Source organism: Pinus tabuliformis, chromosome J (genome assembly GCF_031772625.1).
Source record: "Pinus tabuliformis cultivar Carrire ecotype Pingquan chromosome J, CPIR1, whole genome shotgun sequence".
Classification (NCBI taxonomy): domain Eukaryota; kingdom Viridiplantae; phylum Streptophyta; class Pinopsida; order Pinales; family Pinaceae; genus Pinus; species Pinus tabuliformis.
Window position 1 is genome coordinate 1,569,297,656 of NC_142295.1, and position 25,048 is coordinate 1,569,322,703.

Below are 25,048 nucleotides of genomic sequence, written 5' to 3' on the forward strand. Positions count from 1 at the left end.
ATGTTAGTAAGAAAAATTGGGATAATGATGTTGAAGATTACAACCTTGGAACTGAACAACACCCTAAACTTGTGAAGCTGGAAAAAGGAATCCCTCAAGATTATAAGCACAGGTATGTGGATATGTTAAAAAAATATGTTGATGTTTTTGCATGGTCTTATGAAGACCTCAAAACTTATAATACATACATCATTCAGCATAAGATCCCTTTGAAGTCAGGGGCAAAGCCATACAAACAAAAGTTGAGACAAATTAATCCTTTGCTTTTTCCTTCAATAGAAAAGGAAGTGAAGAAATTATTGCAGCAAAGATAATTGTTCCTCTCAGATATTCAGACTGGGTAGCTAATCTGGTGCCCATGAGGAAGAAAAATGGAGAAATTAGATTGTGTATAGATTTCAGAAATCTAAATAGAGCATCACTGAAGGACAATTATCCTCTGCCAAAGATGGACCACATCCTACAGAGAGTGACAGGATCTTCCAGATTATCCATGATTGATGGCTTTTCAGGTTATAACCAAATTGCAGTGCACCCAGATGACCAAAAGAAAACAACTTTCACAACTCCATGGGGGACTTTCATGTATGCAAAAATTCCATTTGGGTTGATGAACGCTAGTGCAACCTTTTAGAGGGATATGGATATAGCCTTTGTGGGAGAAAAGGATAAATTCATGGTTATTTATTTAGATGACATTACAGTGTTTTCTAGATCAAATGAAGAGCATTTGAAGCACCTACAACAAACTTTTGAGAAGTGTAGAAGATATGGGTTATCACTAAATCCGAAAAAGTCTCACTTTGCTTTGAGAGAAGGGAAGCTGCTTGGGCATATTGTATCCAAGGAAGGGGTGAAAATTGACCCAAAATGAGTAGAAGCAATCAAGAATATAACTCTGCCCAAAAATAAAAAAGAAATTTAGATTTTCTTGGGAAGAATTAATTTTCTCAGGAGATTTATTCCCAATTATGCAAAGATTATGAAAGAAATTACTAACATGTTAAAGAAAGATGTAGAGGTTAAATGGACCCCAGCTGCTAGAGAATATTTCACAAGAATTAAAGAAGCTTTTGGAGAAGCTCCAGTTTTGGTGAGTCCAGATTATCAAAAACCTTTCCAATTTTTTTCCTTTGCTTCACCTTTTACTGTTGTACTTGTGCTTCTGCAAAGAAATGAGGACAAAAAGGAACAACTAGTGGCCTTTTTCAGCAGAGTGTTGAGGGATGTTGAGTTGAAATATAACATCTTAGAGAAACAAGCTTATGCTTTGGTGAAGGCTTTGAAAGCTTTTAGGACATATGTTCTGCAATCTCAAACCACTGCATATGTACCTAACTCTGCAGTTAAAGATGTGTTAACTCAAAGTGATAGTGAGCGCAGAAGGGAAAAATGGATAACCAAGATTCAGGAATACGACATGGAGATCAAATCAACAAAATTAATAAAGGGGCGAGGATTAGCAAAAATCCTAACAGAAGCAAATTGTCAAGCAATGGGGATTAATTTGCTAGCTGAAGTTTCTGAGTCAAAGATAATTGATGAAAAGGGAAAAGAGAAGGAACAAGATAACATAATTCAGTATAAATATCTCTGCTCTAATTGGTATAAAAACATTGTTCATTACTTATCATTTCTTAGTTTCCCAACTTCCCTAGACAAAAAAAAATATAAGGCCCTTAGATTGAAAGCTCAAAAGTATGTGATAACAAATGGTCGATTATATTGGAAAGATCATGTTGGTGTTTTATTGCTTTGTCTGACAAAGGGGGAAATAATGGATATTTTTAATGAATATCACAGATGTCTTTGTGGTGGCCATTATAACTGGAAGGTAACAACACATAAAATCTTGAAAGTTGGTTTCTATTGGCCTTCTTTATTTTCATATGTTTTTAGGCTGGTTAGAAGTTGTAACAAGTGTCAAATTTTTGTTGAGAAGAAAAAATTGGCACCTCTACCACTGATTCCTGTATTTGTTAAAGAACCTTTCAGACAATGGGGATTAGATTTCATTGGGGAGATAAATCCACCTTCCAGTGGAAAACACAAGTGGATCTTAACAACCACTGATTATTTTACGAAATGGGTGGAAGAAATTCCAACCAGGAAAAAAAACTGATACAGTGGTAATCAAGTTCCTGGAAAAAAATATTTTTGCAAGGTTGGTTGTCTAAAGAAGTTGGTTACAGACAATGCCCAAGTATTCAAATCTGCAAAATAAATTACAATGTTATTCTTTCTCATTCTACCACCTATTATCCTCAAGGAAATGGGTTGGCAGAGTCTTCAAACAAAACTATGGTAAGAATACTCAAGAAAACAATTGCAGATAATAAGAAGAATTGGGATTCTCAGCTAAAGTTTTCCTTATGGGCAAATAGAGTGACTACCAAAAGGTCCACTGGTAAGTCACCCTTTGAGTTAGTGTATGGTACAACAACTCTTTTTCCTAGCCAACTAGCTAAACCAATAGTTTCACTCATTCAAGATGTTGAGGAGGAACCTAATGCATTAACTCGAAGGATTAACCAGCTAGTAGAACTGAATGAGAATAGAGAGTAAGTGATTGAAAATCTAATCAGCTACCAAGAAAAGATGAAACTTATTTTTGATAGAAAGGTGAAGGAGATAATATTTCAAACCAGAGATCTTGTCTTGAGATGGGATGTTAGAAGGGAAGAAAAAGACAAGCATGGTAAATTTAATCTCTTATGGTTTAGGCCTTTCAAAATAGCAGAAGTCAGAGCCAACAATACTTTCATTCTGGAAAATTTGGATGGAGAACTACTACAGCTGCCTATCAATGGGCAGTATTTGAAACACTACTTTCAACATTGAGCATTTTTAAATTTCTTCCATTGTAAATACCTGATTGATCACTGTAAGTACCTAGTGAGCTTTTGATTGTAATGTTTTAAGCTATGATACAAATCCATGCCTGAAGTGAAGGCACTAATATGCGGTTCTTGGTGTTTTGCTATAAAACACTATCCCCAAGTGGAGCTAGATGTTGTAGCTTGTTTTCACTATGTTCAAAATGTGAAAAAAAGGAAAAATATTAATAATAATAAAAAAAAATCATAAAGAAAAAAAATAGAATTACTTAGCATGATACTTTGTTTTCGAAGAATGTTAAAGGTGGCTAATATTAAACTGAGATGATGCAACATTAATTAAGAATGTGACTGGTGGGGCCCCAACGAGATTCAAACGAGTGAAAGGTTAAACATTGGGCATGTTTGTCGTGTGGTTTCAATAGAGATGTCGGGCCTTCCCCATGGAGGAAACCCGATATCACAACATGCACAATGGATATTGATGGGGGTTCCCCCGTAAATAAGTCAGCAACAGATCACTAACTCTTGATCAACGATGATGACCTCATACGGGATCACCCAAATATGGTCCCACTTACCACCATGGGTGCTCCCGTGAATGGTAGAGGGATACTACAAAGGATTTGCGGCAAGCGAGTGTGACTATATTTCATCATTGACATCTCACTACCATGTCCTCCCAGCCTACTGTAGAAATTATTACTGTAGATTAACCTAATAATGCAATATAACTAAAGCAAAATACTTTAATCTACTTCTACAATCAATTAGCGGAAGCTTAAAAGATTTGAGCAAGATCAAGCGGAACACATATAACTAGAGAAGAATCAAAGCACATGAAACACAGAAAATACTCAGGGGAAAGCCTCAGCTAAAAACCCCACTATCTGTATTATCATTACAAGTTGGAAATATCTTAGAATTACACAAAGGCCTTCTCCTCTACCCTCCTGATCTCCTATTTCCTTGCGTTGTTTCTCCTAGGTGATCCTCCTGTTACCAAGTGGAACACTGATCACTCACACTAATGTCACACCCTGTAAAACTGCGCAATCATCAAGGAATGAATTCCTTCTAAATGCATGAGTTTTGTTTATAGGAAAACACATGCAACTGATAGTACACTGTCCCTGTCTTTAATCTCAACTGGGTCTTTCTCAGAATAGACATGCATGAGTTACTGATGAGAGAATATTCAGTTATCTGGAGTACACTAGTTGAGTGCATGCATGCACCAATTGACTGATAACTCACATTTAGTTCCTCAAACAGTTTGGAACTAATTTAACTGGACTTAACTCAGTAAACTAAGCTAACTAATTACAACTCAAATATAACTCAATATTATCTCCTTAGTTAAGGGATAATCTCCTTAATTTAAGGGATAACTATTGCATGACTTCATAAAGACTTCTAACTTGAATTTCTCCAACTAATTAACTCAAGATGAATTAATTAATTATTTTTCAAGCAGCTGGTGAGACTAAATTCAAATTTTAATTCAAGGACAAATTAAAATTGGAATATTCTTGTTGCCACGTTTCAACACCTACCATGTCACTTCCATCACATCATACACATCATCACTTCCACATCACTCTGCACACCCATCACCTCCACATTTAATCTCGTTTTCCCTTGCATTTTTTCTTGTTTTCCCATAAAATCTTGTTTTCTACTCTCAAAATGTACATTGTCTGTTCCGTTTTCACACATTCATAAGCACATTCACATCTGCTAGCTTATCAAACTCGGATTCCAACGTCATCCATCAATATCCAGGTAATTATACGTTGTGTTCACCCACTTAGTTCATTAAAAATGTCAAAGAAATTTTCCCTGGCCAACTCTACAACTCATATTCCCCTCATGGACACAAAAAGGGATAACTTTGACCTTGTTTGCTCCCTAAATTTGATGGAACTTCACCAAAACATTATAGCAGGAAATATTGATTCCCCTGTATAGACTGCAATAGTAAAATCTTGCCTTTTCCCTGCCATAATTCCCCAAATATACGTTTACCTTGAGTTTATCACTTGGTTGGTTTCTTCGTTGTATCCCCAAAAATGTTTTGTAATGAATGCAGTAGGAGAAAATATCTTTCAGGCCTCTGCCCTACTAATTCAACAATCTCTGGATTTTCCCTCTTCAAAACATTATACTTCATTTATAAAAGAAACCCTGCCAGCAAACTTTCAAAATTTGTCTGTAAGAGACTATTCCCAATTATCATTTTATCTTATGCCATCAGGATAGATTTTATCTACTGAACCAACTCAGTTTCCCCTAGAAACTTTTGATTAGCATGTTAAGACAATTATACAAATAATTGCTAGGGTTTTGAGAAGGGATGATGCTTCTATGGTTGACTGTGCAGTGCCTGGGATGTTCAATTTAGTCATGCAACCTGACATTATTCTTGATATTCCAACTTTCTAGGAAGGATTAATAAACTCTCAATTGTCAAATTTTAATATTATTGGTAGTTTTAAGTTTCCATCACTAGTGTTTTGTCTATTCCTTTACGTTCATGTGGAAATATTTATGCATTTAGGCCTGAACATAATGGATGTCCATAAGAGAAAACAATTAGTAGTAAACTGGATAGATACTGTAAGAAGTCTCCCTAATCATGAAGGTTTTGTATATTTCACTGCCTCTTTCATGTCAGTTATTTATTCCATTATAAAAAATTATGTTCCACCATGCCTCTTACCAAAAGCCCAATCCTTCTTACAACTTAGCAAAGATGTCAAAGTAGGAGATTGGTTTGAATTTAAAGATTATGTTGAGATCAAATTGTATGGAGCAGAGGTTGCCCCTTATAGGATTCCTTCTTTTGTGCCAATGAGATTGTTTGCTCTAGAATTCATTAGACAAAGTCTAAATGTGGATCAAGTTCATTTTGTACCAGCAAAGAAGGGCCATTTATTCAAGTTTCCCAAGACTGTTGGGCCTTTCATTGTTAATAATAGATAAGTTATGGAAGAAGTTGAGAGAATACTTCAAGATATGCAATTCCAACAAGGGGAAAAGTGGCCTTATGATCCTCACCATATCATTTCAAAAATAAGGGTAGAGAACTCTTATGCTCCCTACACACATGAGTCCAGACCAGATATTGAAAAATTGGCCAATGGTGGTAAGTATGAAACAGAAAGGGGAATGGAGATTGAAACTCCCCATCCTATTGAAAAAGGCTTGAAAAGAGCAATTGAAGAGATAATTGATCTGGATGATGAAACCAATCACAACTATAAGAAGCCAAGGTTTCATGAAAAGGAGGAGTCCGAGCCTTTGGTTGGAAATTCCTCTACTGCATATGGTTTTCAATTGCATTTGGGAGAAGTGACATACACACCTTCTTCCCTTGTTCCTGAAGAATCTTCACAAAGTTTTGTTTCAGTTTTAAAGGAGTTGTATGGCCAAATTGAAGAAAAGAACAAGAAAATTAAAGAAAATGTTGTGTCCTAGCTTGAAGCTCAATCAACTTTAGAGTATCATACCCGATCGTTACCAGATATGGATTTAGAAAGAAATCAACTGAAATTGTCTTTTCTCACCCCTCTACTTTAACTATTTCTTCATTAGTAGGTTTCAAAACTGTAAATCTAACTGTGGATGCAAGGGAGATTCCATTGCCTGATAAAATCAACTTGCATAGGAAAACTGGAGAATTGATTTATAGTGATTTGAGTAAAGAATCCCTAGCAACGAATAAGACAGAAGCCTTATTGGGGAAAGTTATAAATCAATTAAAATTATAAAAGGCAAACTCCAAAGATTTGTTTACTCAAAATTAAGAGTTGAAGAAATTAATTATCAAAATTGGTGTCAATCCCGAAGATAGGTCTGTTGTACAGAAACTCTTACAAGGGGCAGAGTCAAAAATCCAAGTGCTTAGAAAGAAGTTGAAGTTGCCTGCTGTAGAACATGTCATGGCCCCAGAGGTAGCCCAAGTGGAGAAGGAAAAGGATATTTTGACCAGAGAGTTGTTGGAAAGAAACAATGAAGTAGCTACCTTGAAAGAAATGAATACTAGCTTACAACAAAAGCAAGAAGCAATGAATTAGCTACCTTGAAAGAAATAAATACTAGCTTACAACAAAAGCTGGATACTCATGTCTGCACCATTCTAGTACAACCAAATTCAGAGGATCCAACTAATAAATTGACCAGGGTTATGACTGAATTAAAAATTTCAGAAGATGAAATGAAGAAAATGAAAAAGAACCTAGATGACACAAAAGAACTCTTGAAGATTAAGGAAAGAGAACTGACTATATTAGAGGACACTGCATCAAAATATCAAAAGGATTATCAAACAACCTGCAATGAAATCAAGGAGTTGAGAGAAAAAGTAAAGGGAAATATGTCACTCATATAGGTCAAAGAGATAATCTGGAATGATATCATTCAACAAGTAAAAGCTATTTGGGATAGTATGTTAGTAGTGGCGGAGGAGAAGATGATTGTCAACGACAAGGGAAGCGTCATTACTTCTCATAAAGAGAAAAACTAGTAACGTGCTCAACTTGCAAAGAAGACGATTGATTTTCTTAATTCCAAATCATCTCAGGAATTAAGAACCATGCAAGTGGAAGACAAAACAAAACTAGTGCTAGAAATTAATAAGATGGTGCATAACAATTTGTACAGGAAAACAATAGAGGCTAAGCTTGGTGAAATTAAAGAATATGTTATGAAATTTAACACAAATTTTAATAAGAGGATGAGGGTAGGATTGCCCTTCTGCTGGGACCAACAGGGAAATCTGCTTCCATGGGAGACTTATGGGACTTTGTTGGTGAAAGCCAAAAGAAAGATAGACTCTTCTCATGAGAAGACAACATTTCTCAAAGGGTCAACCATTGTCAATTACCTTCACAGAGACTTTCAAGAGTTGTGGTTGATTAAAACTCTTTTTTACAGAAAAGCCATCTTATAGTCGAATCACAATTTTAGAATGACGCATACAAGGTTTATCAAGTGTCCAAGTATAGATATCAGAATATGGAAAAGATGCAAAGCATGGATGTCTCCAACAACAACAACAACAAAAGCTGGACCTTCTACAAGCGAGTCTGCACAAGAATCACAAGTCATCCAATGAGAAATAGCCACCTGGCTTCATTTTATGAAATATTGAAAATATTGTATTTGTAATGGTTACACAATTTTGTTGTCAATTTTACAAAAATCTAAGTCCTCAAAAGGAATGAGTAGGGCTAAAGTAGTTTAGTAGTTTTGTGACACTAAACAATTTTTATAATTGTCACCATTGTAGTGTAACTACAAAGGAACTTAAGGGAACCAATTGGGGTTCTGAATTTTAACTTCAGAAGGCAAGAATTTTTAATGGCAGAAGTGTCCTCAGACACATAATTTTATTAATCAGAAAAAAACAATTACATAATTGATTTGCAAGAGTTTACACCCGAACAACCAAATACTCTTGCAATGAGCTATTTATAAGCTCCATGTCCTAACTACCTCTAATTATGGATCACTTATTAAATAACAAGTGTCCATTTACATTAAATGCTATTCAAACCAACTAGCTAACTAATCTCCTAAAATAGAGCCTAAGATACGACACATTTGGAGAGTCATATCTTGTTACAACAATATACTAATTTCTAATTGTCTCCATTAAATAATTAATCATTCTAGAATAATAATTATTAATTTAATTTCTTAAATTAATAATTATTTTATTTCAATTTTATAACCTATGATAATAAATTATTTTTGGATCATCTAACGTTCCCCCCTATGATCCAAAGATACATTACAACAGATACCAAGTTCATCCCTGAACTTAGTAAATTTTATTCTGCCAAGCGGTTTCGTGAAAATGTCGGAGATCTGATCTTCGGAAGGACAATAAACTGGCTTGAGGACATCTTTGGCAATGAGAGATCTGATATGATGATACTTGGTGTCCACATGCTTTGTCTTTGAATGAAAAACTGGGTTCTTGGCAAGTTTGATGGCTGACTGGCTGTCAATGAATAATGATGTAGCTTCTGCCTGAGAAATGCCCAAGTCCTGCAAAATTCGGCGCAACCAAACAATTTCACATGTTGCTTCCCATGCTGAAATGTACTCTGCTTCTGCTGAATAAGTGGCCACTGTAGCTTGTTTCTTACAACTCCAAGATACTGCTGCTGACCCCATGTTCATTAAATAACCTGATGTTGATGCTCGATCATCAATACTCCCAGCAAAGTCGGCATCGGAATATCCACCAAGTACAAAAATTTTAGTCTTTGTGTAAAGAAGACCAAAATCTTTTGTTCCTTGGATATATCGAAGAACTCTTTTGGCTGCATTCCAGTGGCTGTCTCGTGGTTCTTGCATAAAACGTGAAAGAATACTGACTGCATAAGATAGATCAGGACGAGTATTTGTCAAATAAATCAAGCTGCCAATCAACTGTCTGTAAGTTGTACTGTCCACCTTTTCCCCCCCTTCAAATTTTGAAAGTTTCAAGTTTTGCTCCATGGGGGTGAGAACGGGCTTGCAATCTTGCATGCCAAATCGCTGAAGAACCTCTACGGCATACTTACTCTGAGAAATAAAAATATGATGTGGATGTTGGAAGACTTCAACTCCAAGATAGTAGTGAAGTAATCCCAAATTTGTCATCTTAAAACCTGCATGTAACTCCCTTTTTACCTGTGCAATATGATCATCATGGTTGCCAGTAATGATCAAATCATCTACATACATAACAGGAATTACCAGATATTTTCCCTGTTGTCGCACATACAAAGTATCATCAGATTCACTTCGTTGAAAACCAACTTTCTTAAGGTATTCATCCATCTTTGCATACCAAGCTCGGGGAGCTTGTTTTAATCCATATAAAGCCTTGATCAATTTGCAGACTTTATGTTCTTGTCCTTCAACTTCAAAACCTGGTGGTTGGGTCATATACACTTCCTCCTGTAAATCCCCGTTGAGAAAAGCACTTTTCACATCCATTTGATGAACTTTCCATCCTTTTTGAGCGGCCAATGCAAGTGTTAATCGGATGGTGTTCCATTTAGCTGTTGGAGCAAAAGTTTCTTCATAATCAATGCCTTCCTGCTGCGCAAAACCCTTTGCGACAAGTCGTGCTTTATACTTTTCAAGTTCACCCTTCTGATTATACTTAATTCTGTAAACCCATTTGCACCCTATGGGTTTAACATTTGCTGGACAATCAACAAGTTTCCAAGTGTTGTTATCAATTACTGCTTGATATTCTTCAACCATAGCCTGTTGCCATTCTTTATGTTTTACTGCTTCTTTGTATGTGGAAGGTTCAGTAAAATCATTTGCTATCAAGGCAAAATTGCCTTCACTTCTATGTGCCCTTCTGGTGCCAGTTTTATTCTGTTCATCAGGCTTGACATCTTTCAAAAGTTGAACTGCCCATTTCGGAAGTTGGTGCTCACTTGTTTGTGCTTCTGTAAAGTCCCCATCATCGTAAAGAGGATTAATATAAACGGATGTTCATCGTTCAGGTGAAGAATGTGGAGAATCACTGTCAGAAGAACTGCTGCTACTTGGAGATGCGGATGAACTGCTAGAAGACCCAGATGATGTTGTTGATGTAGATGGACTGGATGACTCATCGTCAGAGGAAGGAAAATCTAGTTCATACCAATTTGGTGAAGTTGGTTGACTTTGCATTTTTCCATTTCTTTTACTTCCTTTGGTTTCTAACTTGTGAAGAAGATTTTCAATTTCTTCAGCACTCTTACTCTCTGTTTCATCAAAAATGACATCCCTGCTCACAATGAATTTTCCATTGGTCAAAATTTGATGCCCTTTCTTCTCATCAGAATAGCCAATCATTGTGCATTTTAAACTTCTTGAGTCAAGCTTAGTTCGTTTTTCTTTCGGAACTAAGGCATAACACACTGACCCAAAAACTCTAAGATGTTTAACTCGAGGTTTGAAACCAAACCAAGCTTCATAAGGTGTGATTCCGTCTAAAGAAGCAGTTGGAGATCTGTTTCTTAAGTAGACAGTTGTATGGATTGCTTCCGCCCAATATGTTGGACTTAACCTCTTGAAGGTTAACATGGATCTCGCCATTCCTAACAAAGTGCGATTCATTCTTTCGACTACTCCATTTTGTTGTGGAGTGTAAACATTAGTAAGATGTCGTCTTATGCAATTTTCACTGCAATAAGTTTTGAATTCATTCGAAGTGAATTCTCCCCCATTATCTGTCCGGAGAGTACCTATCTTTTCTCTGACTTCATTTTCAACAAGTTGGCGAAAAATTTTAAACTTATCAAATGCTTCTGACTTGTTCTTCAAGAAGTAAACCCAAGTCATTCTGCTGAAATCATCAATGAATAGTAAGAAATATTTACAACCGCCAAATGAAGTTTGTAGTGGACCACAAACATCACTGTGAACTAGTTGTAGCCGCCTATTTGCACGCCATGAACTTGTTGGAAAACTTTCTCGATTTTGTTTGCCATAAATGCAAGCTTCACATTTTGCATTTTCCCTTTTGAATGTGGGAAGTCCTTTAACCATTCCTTGTTTCTGCAATTGAGAAAGACTCTCAAAATTCAAATGTCCATATCTTACATGCCATAGTCTTATAGGTGAAATTCCTGTAGTCACTGCCCCTGCAAAATCAGAATGCCTTGGAATAACTGTCCCTTTCATCTGTAACAGTTTTCCATCTTCATAACCTGTCATGACTGTTTTCAAGTTTTGTTTCACTGAATTAATCTTCACTAAACCATCTTCCATAATCACCTGATGTCCTGCTTGTCGAATCGTGACTAAAGAGAGCAAATTTTTCTTAAAATTGGGTACATACCATACATTGGAAATCATTTTTTCTCCAATGCCAGGGAGAAAAAAAATTTCTGCTCCTTTGCCATAAGGAGTATGTTTTGTATCATCAGCAAGAAAAATGGAATTAAGTTGGCAATCTTGAAAATTCCAAAAAAAATCACGTCGACAAGTCATGTGCTGAGTTGCCCCGGAATCCAAGATCCAGGCATCTTCATAGTCACTTCTAAGATGGGATGAAAGTTGTGATGCTGGTGAGGAAGTAAAAACATATTCTGAGTTATCTTCATCTTGATCATTGGCAAATTGCGTTGAATGCTGCTGAAACTTGGGAATTTTATTAAGTGAAGTTCGACAATCTTCAGCATAATGGCCAACTTTGTTGCATCTTCGACACACAATTTGACTTAAGTCTCTTCCTCTTCCTGAAGATTGTCCTCTTCCTCTGCTTTGACTTCTATTTTGAGATTGTCCTCTACCTTGATTATTATATCCTTGTTCTTGAAAATTGCCTCTTCCTTGGTTGTTTCCTCTACCTTGAAAATTATTTCTTCCTCCTCTGTTAAAATTGTTTCCTCTGCTTTGGCTTCGACCTCGATTATGTGCTGCTTGATTCTGATTCCATTTGCCTCTGCCTCGAGAACTATCGGCTGATGACTTACTAGTGCTGGCCTCTGTGAGAAAAACATCTTCACCAACTTTCTTCTTCTTCCCAATAGTTTTATCATGTTGACTCAACATTTCACAAAGCTCATCAAACTTTAGTTTCTCTAATTTCCCAGTTACTTGTAGAGTCTCTAAAAAATGCGTATAGGAAGAAGGAAGTCTAGCGATTACAATTGTGACCATAAAGCTATCATCAATTGCGGGAAAACCAGCATTAATAATTTCTTGCCTGATATTCTTAAGTCGAGAGATATTCAAGAACATCACCGCCTTCAGTTAATTTTTGTTGCAACAATTTTAATTGTAGATCGACTTTCTTTGATTTAGGCTGAGTATCAAAGAGGTCTTTAAAAGTTTTCAAAGCAGTCCATGTATCTAAAGCATTTTCTATATGGACATACATTTCATCATTCACAGAAGATTTAATAAGAGCTAAGGCTTTAGCATTCTTGATTTCCCATTTTGCTATTGCAGCTGGATCTGTGGGTTTATTTGGCTTAACATCTCCATCACATATTCCCTGCCATAATTCATTGTAAATGAGTGTGCTTTCGATGAGTCGATGCCATGTTTTATAAGATTTGGTGCCTTCTAGTTTGTCGGAATCAGAAAACAAATTAATCAACTTAGACATTTTAGCGTTGTAGCGTCGCACCAAGAATCAGAACAGAAATGACAAGATAGTCAACACAACACGCAAAAAACACGATCTATTGGGGCTTGGCCTTGACCCTCGAATAGTCGTCAAAATAGGAGAAAATTGACTGAGCTTTGCACTTGGCTCTAGTCAATTTCTCAAATGTTTACAAGGCAACTTTCAAAATTTGATTTTTACAAGGGTGCTTTTGCACAATCTGGTAAAAAAATTTTTACCCCCCCTCAAAGTAAAAATACTTTGAGTTACAATGTGATGATCCCAATTAAAAAAATAACTCCTCGAAAACAAATTTACCCAACACACCTTATTTCTCCAATTTACAAATTACAAATAAAACTCCTTATTACTCCAAAAAATTACAAATCACCTTATTGCTCCATAAACAATAAATTCCCCAAATAAAATAAAAATCACCATAATTTACAAATTGGATTTCACTTCCATGAGTTCAGCCTTGCACTTTAATTATGGACTGGTCCTCTCGGTTTGAATGACACATAAATGGGTACGTATTACATCGCCAGCGCTGCTTCTGCTTGTCTCTCTCGGTACCAGGAAAACCTCGACATCAAATTTAGTGGCAATATGAAGTAACCTTTTCCTTTGAAGCTTGAGATTTTTCGTGGAACAAAGTACATAAGAAATTTTTTAATGCCAATTCAAAGCTTGGCATCTTTGCATAGCCTGGAAAATAGTTGCTGTCAATACCAATTTTTAACGCTATTGTGCCGATTGACATCAAAATTGAACAACCACCCGCAGATCATTCGCAAGAACGTATATGAATCCTCCTTGACTTGAATTTTTTGTTTGATGTATCATTTTGAGCTCAACTAATATTTAAACGCAGTGAGTTCAACACAATTAAAGCCGGTCAATCCATTTCCTTTGTCGCCCAATTCTAGAGATTCATTTCAGCAGCTGAAAATATAACTATAACCATGCAATTTTATTGTCGATTCACAGGAACCAGCGAAATTATTTGAGGAATCATGTCCTGATCCAGCCTCCTATGTCTACTAACAGATGAAGCCAACAAGATAATCACGCAGAAAACATTAAGTGGTAGATTTTAGAAACGTCTTCTTCTCTGCCTGATTACGCTATTTGTTTGCACGTTTTAACGTGCCAGAGGTTGGATGTTGGCTGGAATCAGAGCTTAGAGTCCTAGTTCAGAATGATTTAGATGGCTTAAATTGATTGAACCAAGGGCAGGTCACAATATCAAGATTTGCTGATATTTCAGTCAGTGAAATATGGTAAAATACTTGTGCTGGATGGGGTAATTCAAGACAGCGATTTTCACACAAGTCGATGTGATTTCAACACATATATTGATCATCTTTGAAAAATTTACGCTTGAAAAAATTCATTATTGCCTGTCTTGAAGAAATACACTTGAAAATCTGGTCCCAATTTTGCTCTTGGGCCCAAAATTCACGCTGATTGACCTCCCAGAAATGTTGGGAATGTAAACGCTTCAGAGGAAAGAGCATTCACATCGGGTTTATGACTATGCGGAATTACAACAATTTATGAACATCGCAGAGCCTTTTCAGTTCAGCACAATAGCCAAACATATTTTGCATATTTAATTTTTGATAATAATAAATGATTTTAGGATTTACAAATCTAAAATCAATAATAAAATTTATGTTCCAAAAAACATTGAACAAATTCCATACCAATCATTTGCTGATCAATTCAATGGAGTTGAGTTTTCCACGATCTGATAGAGCTGGAATCTCCTCTTCAAATCAACTGCAGCATTACTGGAGCTCTGATACCACAATAATGGCAGAAGTGTCCTCAGACACATAATTTTATTAATCAGAAAAAAACAATTACATAATTGATTTGCAAGAGTTTACACCCGAACAACCAAACACTCTTGCAATGAGCTATTTATAAGCTCCATGTCCTAACTACCTCTAATTATGGATCACTTATTAAATAACAAGTGTCCATTTACATTAAATGCTATTCAAACCAACTAGCTAACTAATCTCCTAAAATAGAGCCTAAGATACGACACATTTGGAGAGTCATATCTTGTTACAACAATATACTAATTTCTAATTGTCTCCATTAAATAATTAATCATTCTAGAATAATAATAATTAATTTAATTTCTTAAATTAATAATTATTTTATTTCAATTTTATAACCTATGATAATAAATTATTTTTGGATCATCTAACAATTTTCTGTGTAATGTTTCTATCATTTCTTGGAGAATAAATAAAGCTCTTCAAGGCGATTCCAAACAATCTTTTGAATCTCATATGTGTTCCTGTTCTTTGTAAGCCATTTATTTTCTTTCTTCTATGGAAAAGAGTAATGAAGTCGCTGGTTGATTTTAGCATACCAATTTGCTGAAATTACAGTACTTGTAATTTTTAACTAAATAACCTTAATATGCACTCCTCTTTTTTGCAAGTTCATTTCTACGTCTTTCACATTTTCTACCAAGGTTTAAGGCAAAATATTTTGCAATAAGTAGCCTTTTGTTTTGGACTTTTTATCATTTCTTTTTACCACTCTACTATAGCTTCGAATCATTTTCATTGTGAGTGAGGCAACCTTGAAAAGTAGTTTACCCAAGACAATTTCTTTAACATTACCTATGGAACATTCTTCTGAAATGTCATAATGGGACAACAAATAAAATCTATTATCTTTCTGTACGGATGTCCTAGGCACTGGCCTCTACTCAGCCAAGGGTTGTCTCTAGGGCTACAACAGTGGCACAAAAACCTTGACCTTTGGAATTGCTTCCAACTTCTTGACAAAACAAGAAGGCTTTTCTTTCTAGTACCGCAACCCATTTTCAACCAATGAGTTAAAAGCAATGATATCCACAGCATGAGGTGGGAGCTGAGGCAGAGACCCGCTCGATTTAGCCATCTAGCCACAAAAAAACTTTGTATCCGCTGAAACTCTCAGAGTGAAGCTTTGTATAATTTATGTGAAACAAACCATTGATTTGATTTGTGTATACTACTAAGAATATTCTAGAATTATGGAGATTACAGATCTACTGCCCACCTAATAATTATTGATAATTAAATTAAAATTATGGAAGCCTTATTACAAAATAGACATTGTTATCAACATAAATATAATTACTAACATTACACAAATATATATTCATTTTAACTTGTCAATTGGGGTTATCTTGGGTGGTTGAGAAAAATGATTAGAACCCTCCCCACCGAGGTTTAATTCTTGCAAGTGACATGATGAACTATTGATGTAATAGACAAAATATGTTTGTTCCTCATATGGAATACATAGACTTGTATTTGTGTAAAAAAAAAAAGATTCATTTTAACTTAAATTTTATCAAATATGTAAAAAAAAATAATTTTATAAAAATGTGAATATTTTTGATAAATCAAAATTTTAAAAAGCTTGTACTTCAATTCCTCTTTATATTTCAGGAATAGAAATTTCAAAAGAATATTAATGATAATTATACGACAATCAAGCTACCTAATTACTTAGGTGTTTTCATGCCACTTGTTTTAAATCTTGTGATAAAGTTGTATAATAAAACAAGTGTAATATGCAACATTGCTGCTTAGTACATGCTTCTTGAGCAAAAAATATTTGATAACTAAATTAAAGTAAAAACAATAAAGAATTAAAAATGCATATAGACTTTTAACAATGAAAAATATAGTTGAGGAACTCTATATAATTTGTGGTTAAAAGTTTACTTTTAAATAAAAAAAGAAAATGAATGACATAAAAATACTCAAATAAACTTTAATAAATTTTAATAATGATTGTTATTGCCGCCTTTGCACAACAAAATGCTATGTAGATAGTTGCCCAACCATTTTTAATGCAAATACTTACTTAAATTATGGTGAGGAGCTATCAACATAACATTATGTTTCTCTGAAAAAAGCTATCAACATAACATTATGTTATGCAAAAAACAATTGACAACAATCTTTAATTTTAATTTTAATTTTTAATATAAATTTTATATCTCATAATTCAATTTAAAATTATATAAAATAGCCATCAACCAATTAAAAAAAATTAATTAATTTTTAAAAAATAAAAATTAATTTTTAATTTTCAAAATATTCAATTTCATATTTAATTTTTTTAAAACTTTAATATATTACATATAATGTGTTTTAGGTATAATAGATTCATGTGTACCATATTATGCTCCACAACATCCTTATGCAAACAAACGATATGTTTGAATATGGATCTGATCGACCACAGGATTGGCACTGAGGTTTCATCTCGGTTTCTAGCCATATATTCTGTTCACAAGCATTATTTTGTCACGATTAAACGAAAAGAGGGGCTGGCCACCACGAAGCAAAACAACGATTGATCTCTTCAAATTCATATACAAGCTGCACTACATTCCAAATTTTCTATTAGCATGTAATTGAATCGATGGAGTGCTAAGTTTGAAGAGCACAGAGCACCCGTTAATGGCCATTCCTTGCAGGACTGGATTTCTTGCTCCGTTCTCCAACTCCTATTCTTATTGCTGTACTGCATCACCAAAATGGATGAATACGAAAAGTTGGTATTAAATATTTTTATTTACTATATTGTTTCTTTTATAGCAAGCAAAGGAACCCATTAATATTTTTTTTTTGGTAAAATTTTCATAGACGCAAAGCTGTTGCCTTATAAGTATGGGGGTTGGTCCATTTCCAGACACAGGCAATCTCCAATGCGACTTCTGGCACAACATGTAAGTTCACGCCCAACTGTACTTTAATTTATGAAATTCATACTCGACTGTACTTGAATTTATGGAAGTTCATACTCAACTGTACTTGAATTTAAGTAGGAGTTGGGCTTTGTTAACCATTTGCATTGATTTAGAAGTCCGGTCAAGTAAAATTGCGATTGTACAAGATTTGAAACCCTGACCACTGTTTGTAAAATAGAACCCATAAAACCGAAAGGCACTGGTATAGCGTACTAATCCGTGTGAGCCCTGTAACTATGATTTTATCAACCCTTGAACTTAATAGATTACATTGGTTGGAGTTCCAGCATTATTAGGAAAACAAGTCGCTTCAGTCCAATAATGACCTGTATAGTAATTTTGATTGGGAAATTTTCAAGCATAGTCATGGGACCAGTGGACAAATCTCAATAGCAATAGATGTTATACAGTCAGCAAAAAGAGTTCACGTTTGGACCATAACTTCTAGGAGGTTAGAGCAGAAAGAAATAGTGAAGAGAAATGCATCAATCCTGTTTTAACCTTGGAAACCTTGTTGAAGACAAACATCTTGCATATTGTAAGAAGAAAATAAAAATCAATTTTTATTACCCTCATGTTGATTACTGAACGGAAGTCGCCATACACAAGGAAATGCAATCCTAGCAATAACAGAGAAAGGTGGAAAGTATAATGAAAGTCGCTCACCGGCACAGCCAGATTTGGCTTCTAAAGCTTGTTTGTTATTTGAGTAGCAGGAGAATGCACATGAGAAAACATTTAATGCTGACATGACCAGCAATTTTCATTGTCACTAATGTGATTTTTATTTGATACCCTTTGTAACAGCATTGAAATAAACACGCATACTTTCAGATCGACCATAGCAATCCATGTGAGGATTTGGTAAGATCATATTCTTCATCCAGATCCTGACACAAATTTTCATAAATACATAATCCATAAATATATGCAATATGGGGATGATAGAAGATATGTATGCATTGTTTGCCACAATTATGACTACTGGCTTTGTAATCACCCAAATAATTTATTGAACAATTATGAACTATGCTGTCATACCTTAGTCTTTTATGATCAATAGAAGTCAATTATGTCAGGTTTAAGCTACAAACAGCCTTAGATTGCATCTGGCCCAACTTTGTTATTTACATCCCCAGTCACGAGAAAGGTAGAGTCGGCTTACCCATCTGTTTTCGTTACAAATTTAGAGCTGTAAGAATTGTATTAGGCAATGGGCTCGTGATCTGGAGTCCAGGGTTATCTTGGTAAACCCAGGGAACATCAAGATAATACCCTAAAGTGGTGACCTGGAGTTTATTTCTCATTGGAGACTAATCACCATTTTAACAGTGTCATGTACAATATTAGCCAAAACCCTTGCTTGAGCATCAAAGTTATTCTTAGCAGAGTTTTCAGATGAGAACGAACTAGTTTCTTAGGTAATAGATGCACCTTGGGCAATTTATTGGCTATCTAGGAGGGGATGGAGTGGGCTGGAGCCTCAAGGGAAGATATTTTTTTAATGAAAATAGACTTTAGAAAGGCCCATCATAGAGTGGAGTGGCATTTCATCTTAGCCATTTTTTAAGCCCTCAGATATGGCTCCAAGGTTATTGGATGTGCGCCTACTTGAGAGAATAATTACAATGGCTACTTGTTTCCTAATGCACTTTCCATCTCTTTTTACAGAATAAGAAAGGGGTTCATGCATGCGAAAATATGCAATAATCTAAAAGTATAACTTCCCAAGTAATACCCCACATGTGCCAAGAATAGGTAGAGACATACCAACACATGCCATGAATAAGTAGATGCATGCCGAGACATGCCAAGCACACTCCTCCATGTGGTGGCCACGTGCAAATCACACTCCTCTATGCAACTCCTCAAGTAATGCACCCCACATGTGCCAAGAATAGGTAGGTAGACAGAGGCCAACACACATCAAGCACACTCCTCCATGTGGTGGCCACACACCAATCACACACCCTTCTGTAGAAAACACATGACAAGCACTCGGCTTATTATCTAAATGGAAATAACTCACTAATGACTCATCACTAGTCAACTGTAGTATATAAATAAACTGCTAAAAATAGAAGGTCTGTAAAAGTATGAAATTACAAAAACTGTTGGTTATTGGAGAATAAGCTCGTAGCACTAGAAAAATCTGACACCTTTTGTTTATGTTTTGGTGGTTGATGCTTTGCGATCTCTTGTAGAACACAGAGAAAGTATGGGTCATGTTAGGAGTATTTCTTTGCCCCATTTAAACCAACAACTTATAAATGGATACTGTGCCGATGACTCATTTGTCAGTATTCGTTTGGAAGAAACTAATGTGAAAAACACTTTAGATACTATTCAAGTGTTATGTGATGCTTTGGAAGCCAAAATCCAGTGGAGAAAATCCTGTTGCTATGCCCAAACCCTTTAGAACTGCCGCCTTGGGCCAACAACTACCAGTGGTCTTAGATTAAAACGTAGGAGATTTTTAATTCCTTTGCATCCCTTTTGTTTTGAACTCTCTAGAGCAGTTGATAACAAAAATTACTGAGAAATCATTACCAACAGATCAAATGTATGAGCCTTGCTGGCAGATTTCGTATCTACTCCAAAGTGTTGCATGAAACTCAGGCATAAGATTTCATCCTTGATGGTCCCGGTCCAAAGAGGCTTACTGTCAACTGACTAGTCCCCTGAGGACCTTTCTGTTGTTGCTACGAGAAGGTAAGAAAGGACTTTCCAGAGTTAATTGGGACATGTGTTGCTTGGACACAAATAAAGACAATGTTGACATGGCCAAGTAGGCAGCTACCCTCTCTGCCAAGTGGATTAATAGAGCTACCTAAGGGAATGAAATCTGGCAAGTGTTATTGAGAGACAATGTTACCTTAGGTTCTCCTCTTTTTTTTTGGTGATTGCAATAATTTCGCGGGCTTACAATAAATTTGGAGAGTCCTTAGATCTTCAGAGCTTATAGGTATCACGGGAAAAATGCAAACTTTTTGTTGTTTGGAGGGGTGTAATGAACCTCATTTATAATCTGAACTGTAACTGAAACTCTACGAATCTGCTATCCATTGAGGCTCTGATACCAATGTAATGAGCCAACCCAGAATTCTACTATTATAATTGGAATCTAAAAGCTGGAAATAGATTTGAAAATTCTGAAAACTGAAGCAACCCAAAAGCTGAAACTGACAAAGCAATAACTACAGGAGATTCCTCAACACTTTAAGGGTACTGTTACCCACCAAAATGGCTAACCCTATAGGAGAAAATTTTCTCCTACCCATCTACATCCAGCTGGCCAGATAGCAGCCCCGAGCCAGCCACTACTAGCTTATGATGTACCATCATACATCTCCACCACCTACATCGATCATATGCCTCTCACCCATCTTGCAGGAGCACATGAACAAAGGTGTGCGTCCAATTGAAAGGTACTTTATTCATTTTGCAATCAGGTGTATATGCTTGTTTGTACTTGGGATTTGACATGGATTATGTGGTGACTTGGAAAAATGAGGGGTTTTGACTGTGATCTTGTTTCCTCACCTTAAATGGGGGGTTAATCTTCAATCCTAGTCCAGTGGGACCTCCCCTAATGGCTCAATGGGTATAGGAGGGGCACTACTTGGGAAGCCCCAATTGAGATAGAATCTAAGTTGCACGAAATGGGGAAATGGGTACGAGTTTCTGAAATGGGCATAGGTAAGAAACGTGACCTCCCCAAATTTTGGAAACGGGGAAACACTATATATATATTAGGGCATTTAAGAAATATGTGCAATCATAAAGCATATATGATACATTCTAATTTATTACATTATGATTAAATTGTCAATTGTCAATGCATAAACTATAAGTCTCTAAATTTACATCACATTTACTCATGAATGATCACATAATGAAAATAGCAATATCAAAAATCAGCCACGAGAAATTTCTAATTTCTTGTCTTGTGCTTGATTGGGAGTCTCCTCCTACATAGTTGAACGACCTTTGTGCTCTTCATTAAATACAAGTTCCATACCCTAGTACCCTACATGCTCTTGATTATTGGGAGTCTCCCTTGCATAGAGGGCTTGGTTCTCTTGATTAAATACAAGTTCCATACCCTAGTACATGACAAAATCCAATGGAAACATTGTAATCCTCCCAATCCTGAAATCTTGAAAAACAGATAAGTCTGCTAGATTTTGAGTGAGATCTAAAATTCTACTTTCTCCATATGAAATCCAATGAGGGCAAAACTACTCTCAAACATTCTGAGTCATTTCATGGTAATGTTAAAAATTTAAGTAAAAGGATGAACTGCATATCAACACTAGGGCCATAGGCTTGAACATTAGGCTGCCCCACTCAGAAAATCCTCTTTTTTATAACTTGAGAGGCATCTAGAAGCATCCAGAAGATATTTTAGTCGCCCAATAAAAAATTAGAAGCGAAAACATAAAAAAAATACAAGAAAAAGTCAAGTTAGAAGAGGAAACTCCACCGTACAGCCTGGAAATGTGTTTCCGGCCGTACTGGCCACGTTTCCTCCTCGAGAAACGGGCCAGTACGGCCGGGAACACATTTCCAGGCCATACTGTACGATTTTCCTCGTTTCCGTTTCGTTTCCGGCCAGAAACGGACCCTTCTCCAATGTTTCCTACAACTTAGGATAGAATAGTCCCATTTATCCCTATCCCATACTTACCACTTTCCCAAATAATTACAAGCCGTTATCTCACATCCACTCTCCAAGTTCAATGGACCATTGGTTCTCTGGGATTTGGCACCTTTACATCCACATACCTAGGTTGGGCCCGAAAAATTTTCCCTGGGAGGTTGATGCAACTAAAAGAACAAGAAAGAGCATATCGTGGCCACAATATAAAACAAAAGAATATTAAAATGCAAAAGATGGTTGGGTCGGACAAATTAGCATGGGGGCAAAAGCCTAGCATGGGCTCTACCTCACTCATATGACCATCACCTGGTTCTTGGGCCAATGTTGCCTTATTGCATCAAAGGAAGGAACCCTTGCATGTCCCAACCCTCAATGGGCAATGAACTGCCCCATCATTAGTGGGGGGTAATATAACTGCTATACATCATTCAAAGCAAGCTCTAACCCTTGAGCCACAAGCAGCGATACAAAGAAAAATCAAACAAAAGTAGAAGGTGCACAAGAGGGGTGGAAAAACAAAGGCCGAGTTGGTAACTCATGCTAATCAATGAATGAATTGAATTGGTTTACAATGAGCAATGAAGCTCAATAAATAATACAAAAGTATTTACAGAAATAGAAACAACAAGTTTCTACTAAGAAATAGAAACAACAAGTTTCTAAGAAGAAACTGCTAATAAGATCACAGATGATCTTATTCGAATGAGCATTAAACACTAAAATAGCATTATTCTAATACCCTCCCTTAGTGCTCAATCTATTTACAACACCTATAGACCCTCTGAATTTTACAAACTTATCAGGACCAAGGGGCTTGCTGAAAATGTTTGCTGGCTGCTTCGTTGTGGGAACATACAGCAACTGAATGGATCCGTCTTCAACAAGCTGTCGAATGTAGTGACAATGGGTTTCTACATGCTTTGTTCGTTCATGGAAGATTGGATTCTTGGCGAGTTTGAGCAGTCCCTGATTATCACAGAACAAGGGAGTAGGACCTGCCTGAGAAACATGCATATCCGCAAGCATACGTCGAAGCCAAATTGCCTTAACTGCTTCTCGATACTCTGGTTCTGTTGAGGAGAGAGCCACTGCCTGCTGCTTCTTACTAGTCCATGTGACAGCACCGGATCCCAAACTAAACACATACCTAGCTGTAGATTTACGGTCATCAACCGAACCTGCCCCCTCGGAATCTGTATAACCACTGAGTGTAGGATCTGAACTACGAGTGTATAGAAGTCCATAATCAGGAGTGCCACTTACATAATGTAGCACACGCTTCGCTGCTATCCAATGATCAGCCTTAGGCGTTGACATGAAGCGTGAAATGTAGCTCACTGCAAAACTGATATCAGGTCTAGTGGCAGTAAGGTAGATGAGGCTGCCCACTAATTGCTTGAATAAAGATTCATCCACAAGTGGTGAGGATGACTGAACTGAAAGTTTGAGCCCTGGTTCCATAGGAGTCGTGGTAGGTTTGCAATCCTGCATTCTGAACCTGTCCACAAGACTTCTGGCATACTTGGATTGAGAGAGAAAGATGTTGTTCTCAGTCTACCAGACTTCAACCCCCAAACAGTAATGAAGAAGTCCCAAATCTGTCATATCAAAAGTGTTGCACTGTTGGACACCTAATCCTAAATGGGTTAGTGTGGAAGCCGAATAGACCAAAGCAGTCCAAGAGACCTTGGGATCTGAAACCCAAGAGTCACATAATGTACTATAAATGTAAATCTCTTGTTAATAAAATTGTATTGCATGTTTTATCTTTCATATCTCTCTTGCTGTCCATGTGTGTTTAACATGGTATCAGAGCGGGCGATCTCCTGCCCTGCTCAAATATGAGCCACTTGTTTTCCGTGGCCTTTCTTACATGCCAGTCCTGTACATTCATATAATTGTCAGTACTGCTATATTAGGAGGTGCCTGACAGTCCCTGTGATTCTTGACCTACCACTCTGCTGTTTACCAAATATGCATCCGTTAGCGTGCATGCAATTCTGAAATTAGTCAGAAATTTGTGGCGACCACAGTGCGTTTAAATGCTATACCACTGCATATCACTCTGTTAGTCCACAATGTTGCGTTAAATGATACTAGGTATCGTATGTTACGTTGAATCTCACCCCATCTGTCCATAACACATCTGTCATAACGCTCTCTGGCGCACCAGCACTGTCTCTGTCCATATACGCTCCATTTAAAAGCGCTGCACCACCTGCGATGTACCTTTATTCCCTGACACGGTATCTCTGCGCTGGACATGGTATTAAGGCGATGCGCATGGTAATAATTGAACGCTGGTGAAGATAATTACAGGTTTCGAATCGACAACCTTCTTTTTGATCTTTGTCTCTGTGCTAATCGGATTGGCGGTGGTGAGGACTGCTCCAATGGAGAGAATATTGAAGTAAATGCAAGGAAGGGCGATGGAATTGGGGAGATCATGAGCAGTTTGCCTTTTCAAAACCGAGGACATGCGGCCTGGCAGCGAGGGCTCTCACATTGTGGCAGAAGGCCAGATAAGTGCGTGATATGCCACTAGAGGCTTTGATGAAGGTGATTTGCTGCATATCGTGGTGATGATAATATATATATATATATATATATATATATATATATATATATATATATATATATATATATATATA

At 36.4% G+C, this 25,048-nt stretch overlaps 1 protein-coding gene across 2 annotated transcripts in view; it reads left to right on the forward strand.

Moving 5' to 3' along the window:
- The first annotated feature begins 17,160 nt into the window (after window positions 1–17,160).
- The window catches only part of CCB3 (cofactor assembly, complex C (B6F)), a 107,341-nt gene continuing 99,453 nt past the window's right edge, over window positions 17,161–25,048 (forward strand). Inside the window, exons 1-2 of one of the 2 annotated variants that reach the window (XM_089379773.1) lie at window positions 17,161–17,538; window positions 17,677–17,713. In XM_089379773.1, the coding sequence (XP_089235899.1) occupies window positions 17,522–17,538; window positions 17,677–17,713 (54 nt within the window). In that variant the 5' untranslated portion in view covers window positions 17,161–17,521. Of the gene's footprint in view, window positions 17,539–17,630; window positions 17,714–25,048 lie in introns of both variants that reach the window. The other variant, XM_089379772.1, reaches the window with a different exon arrangement.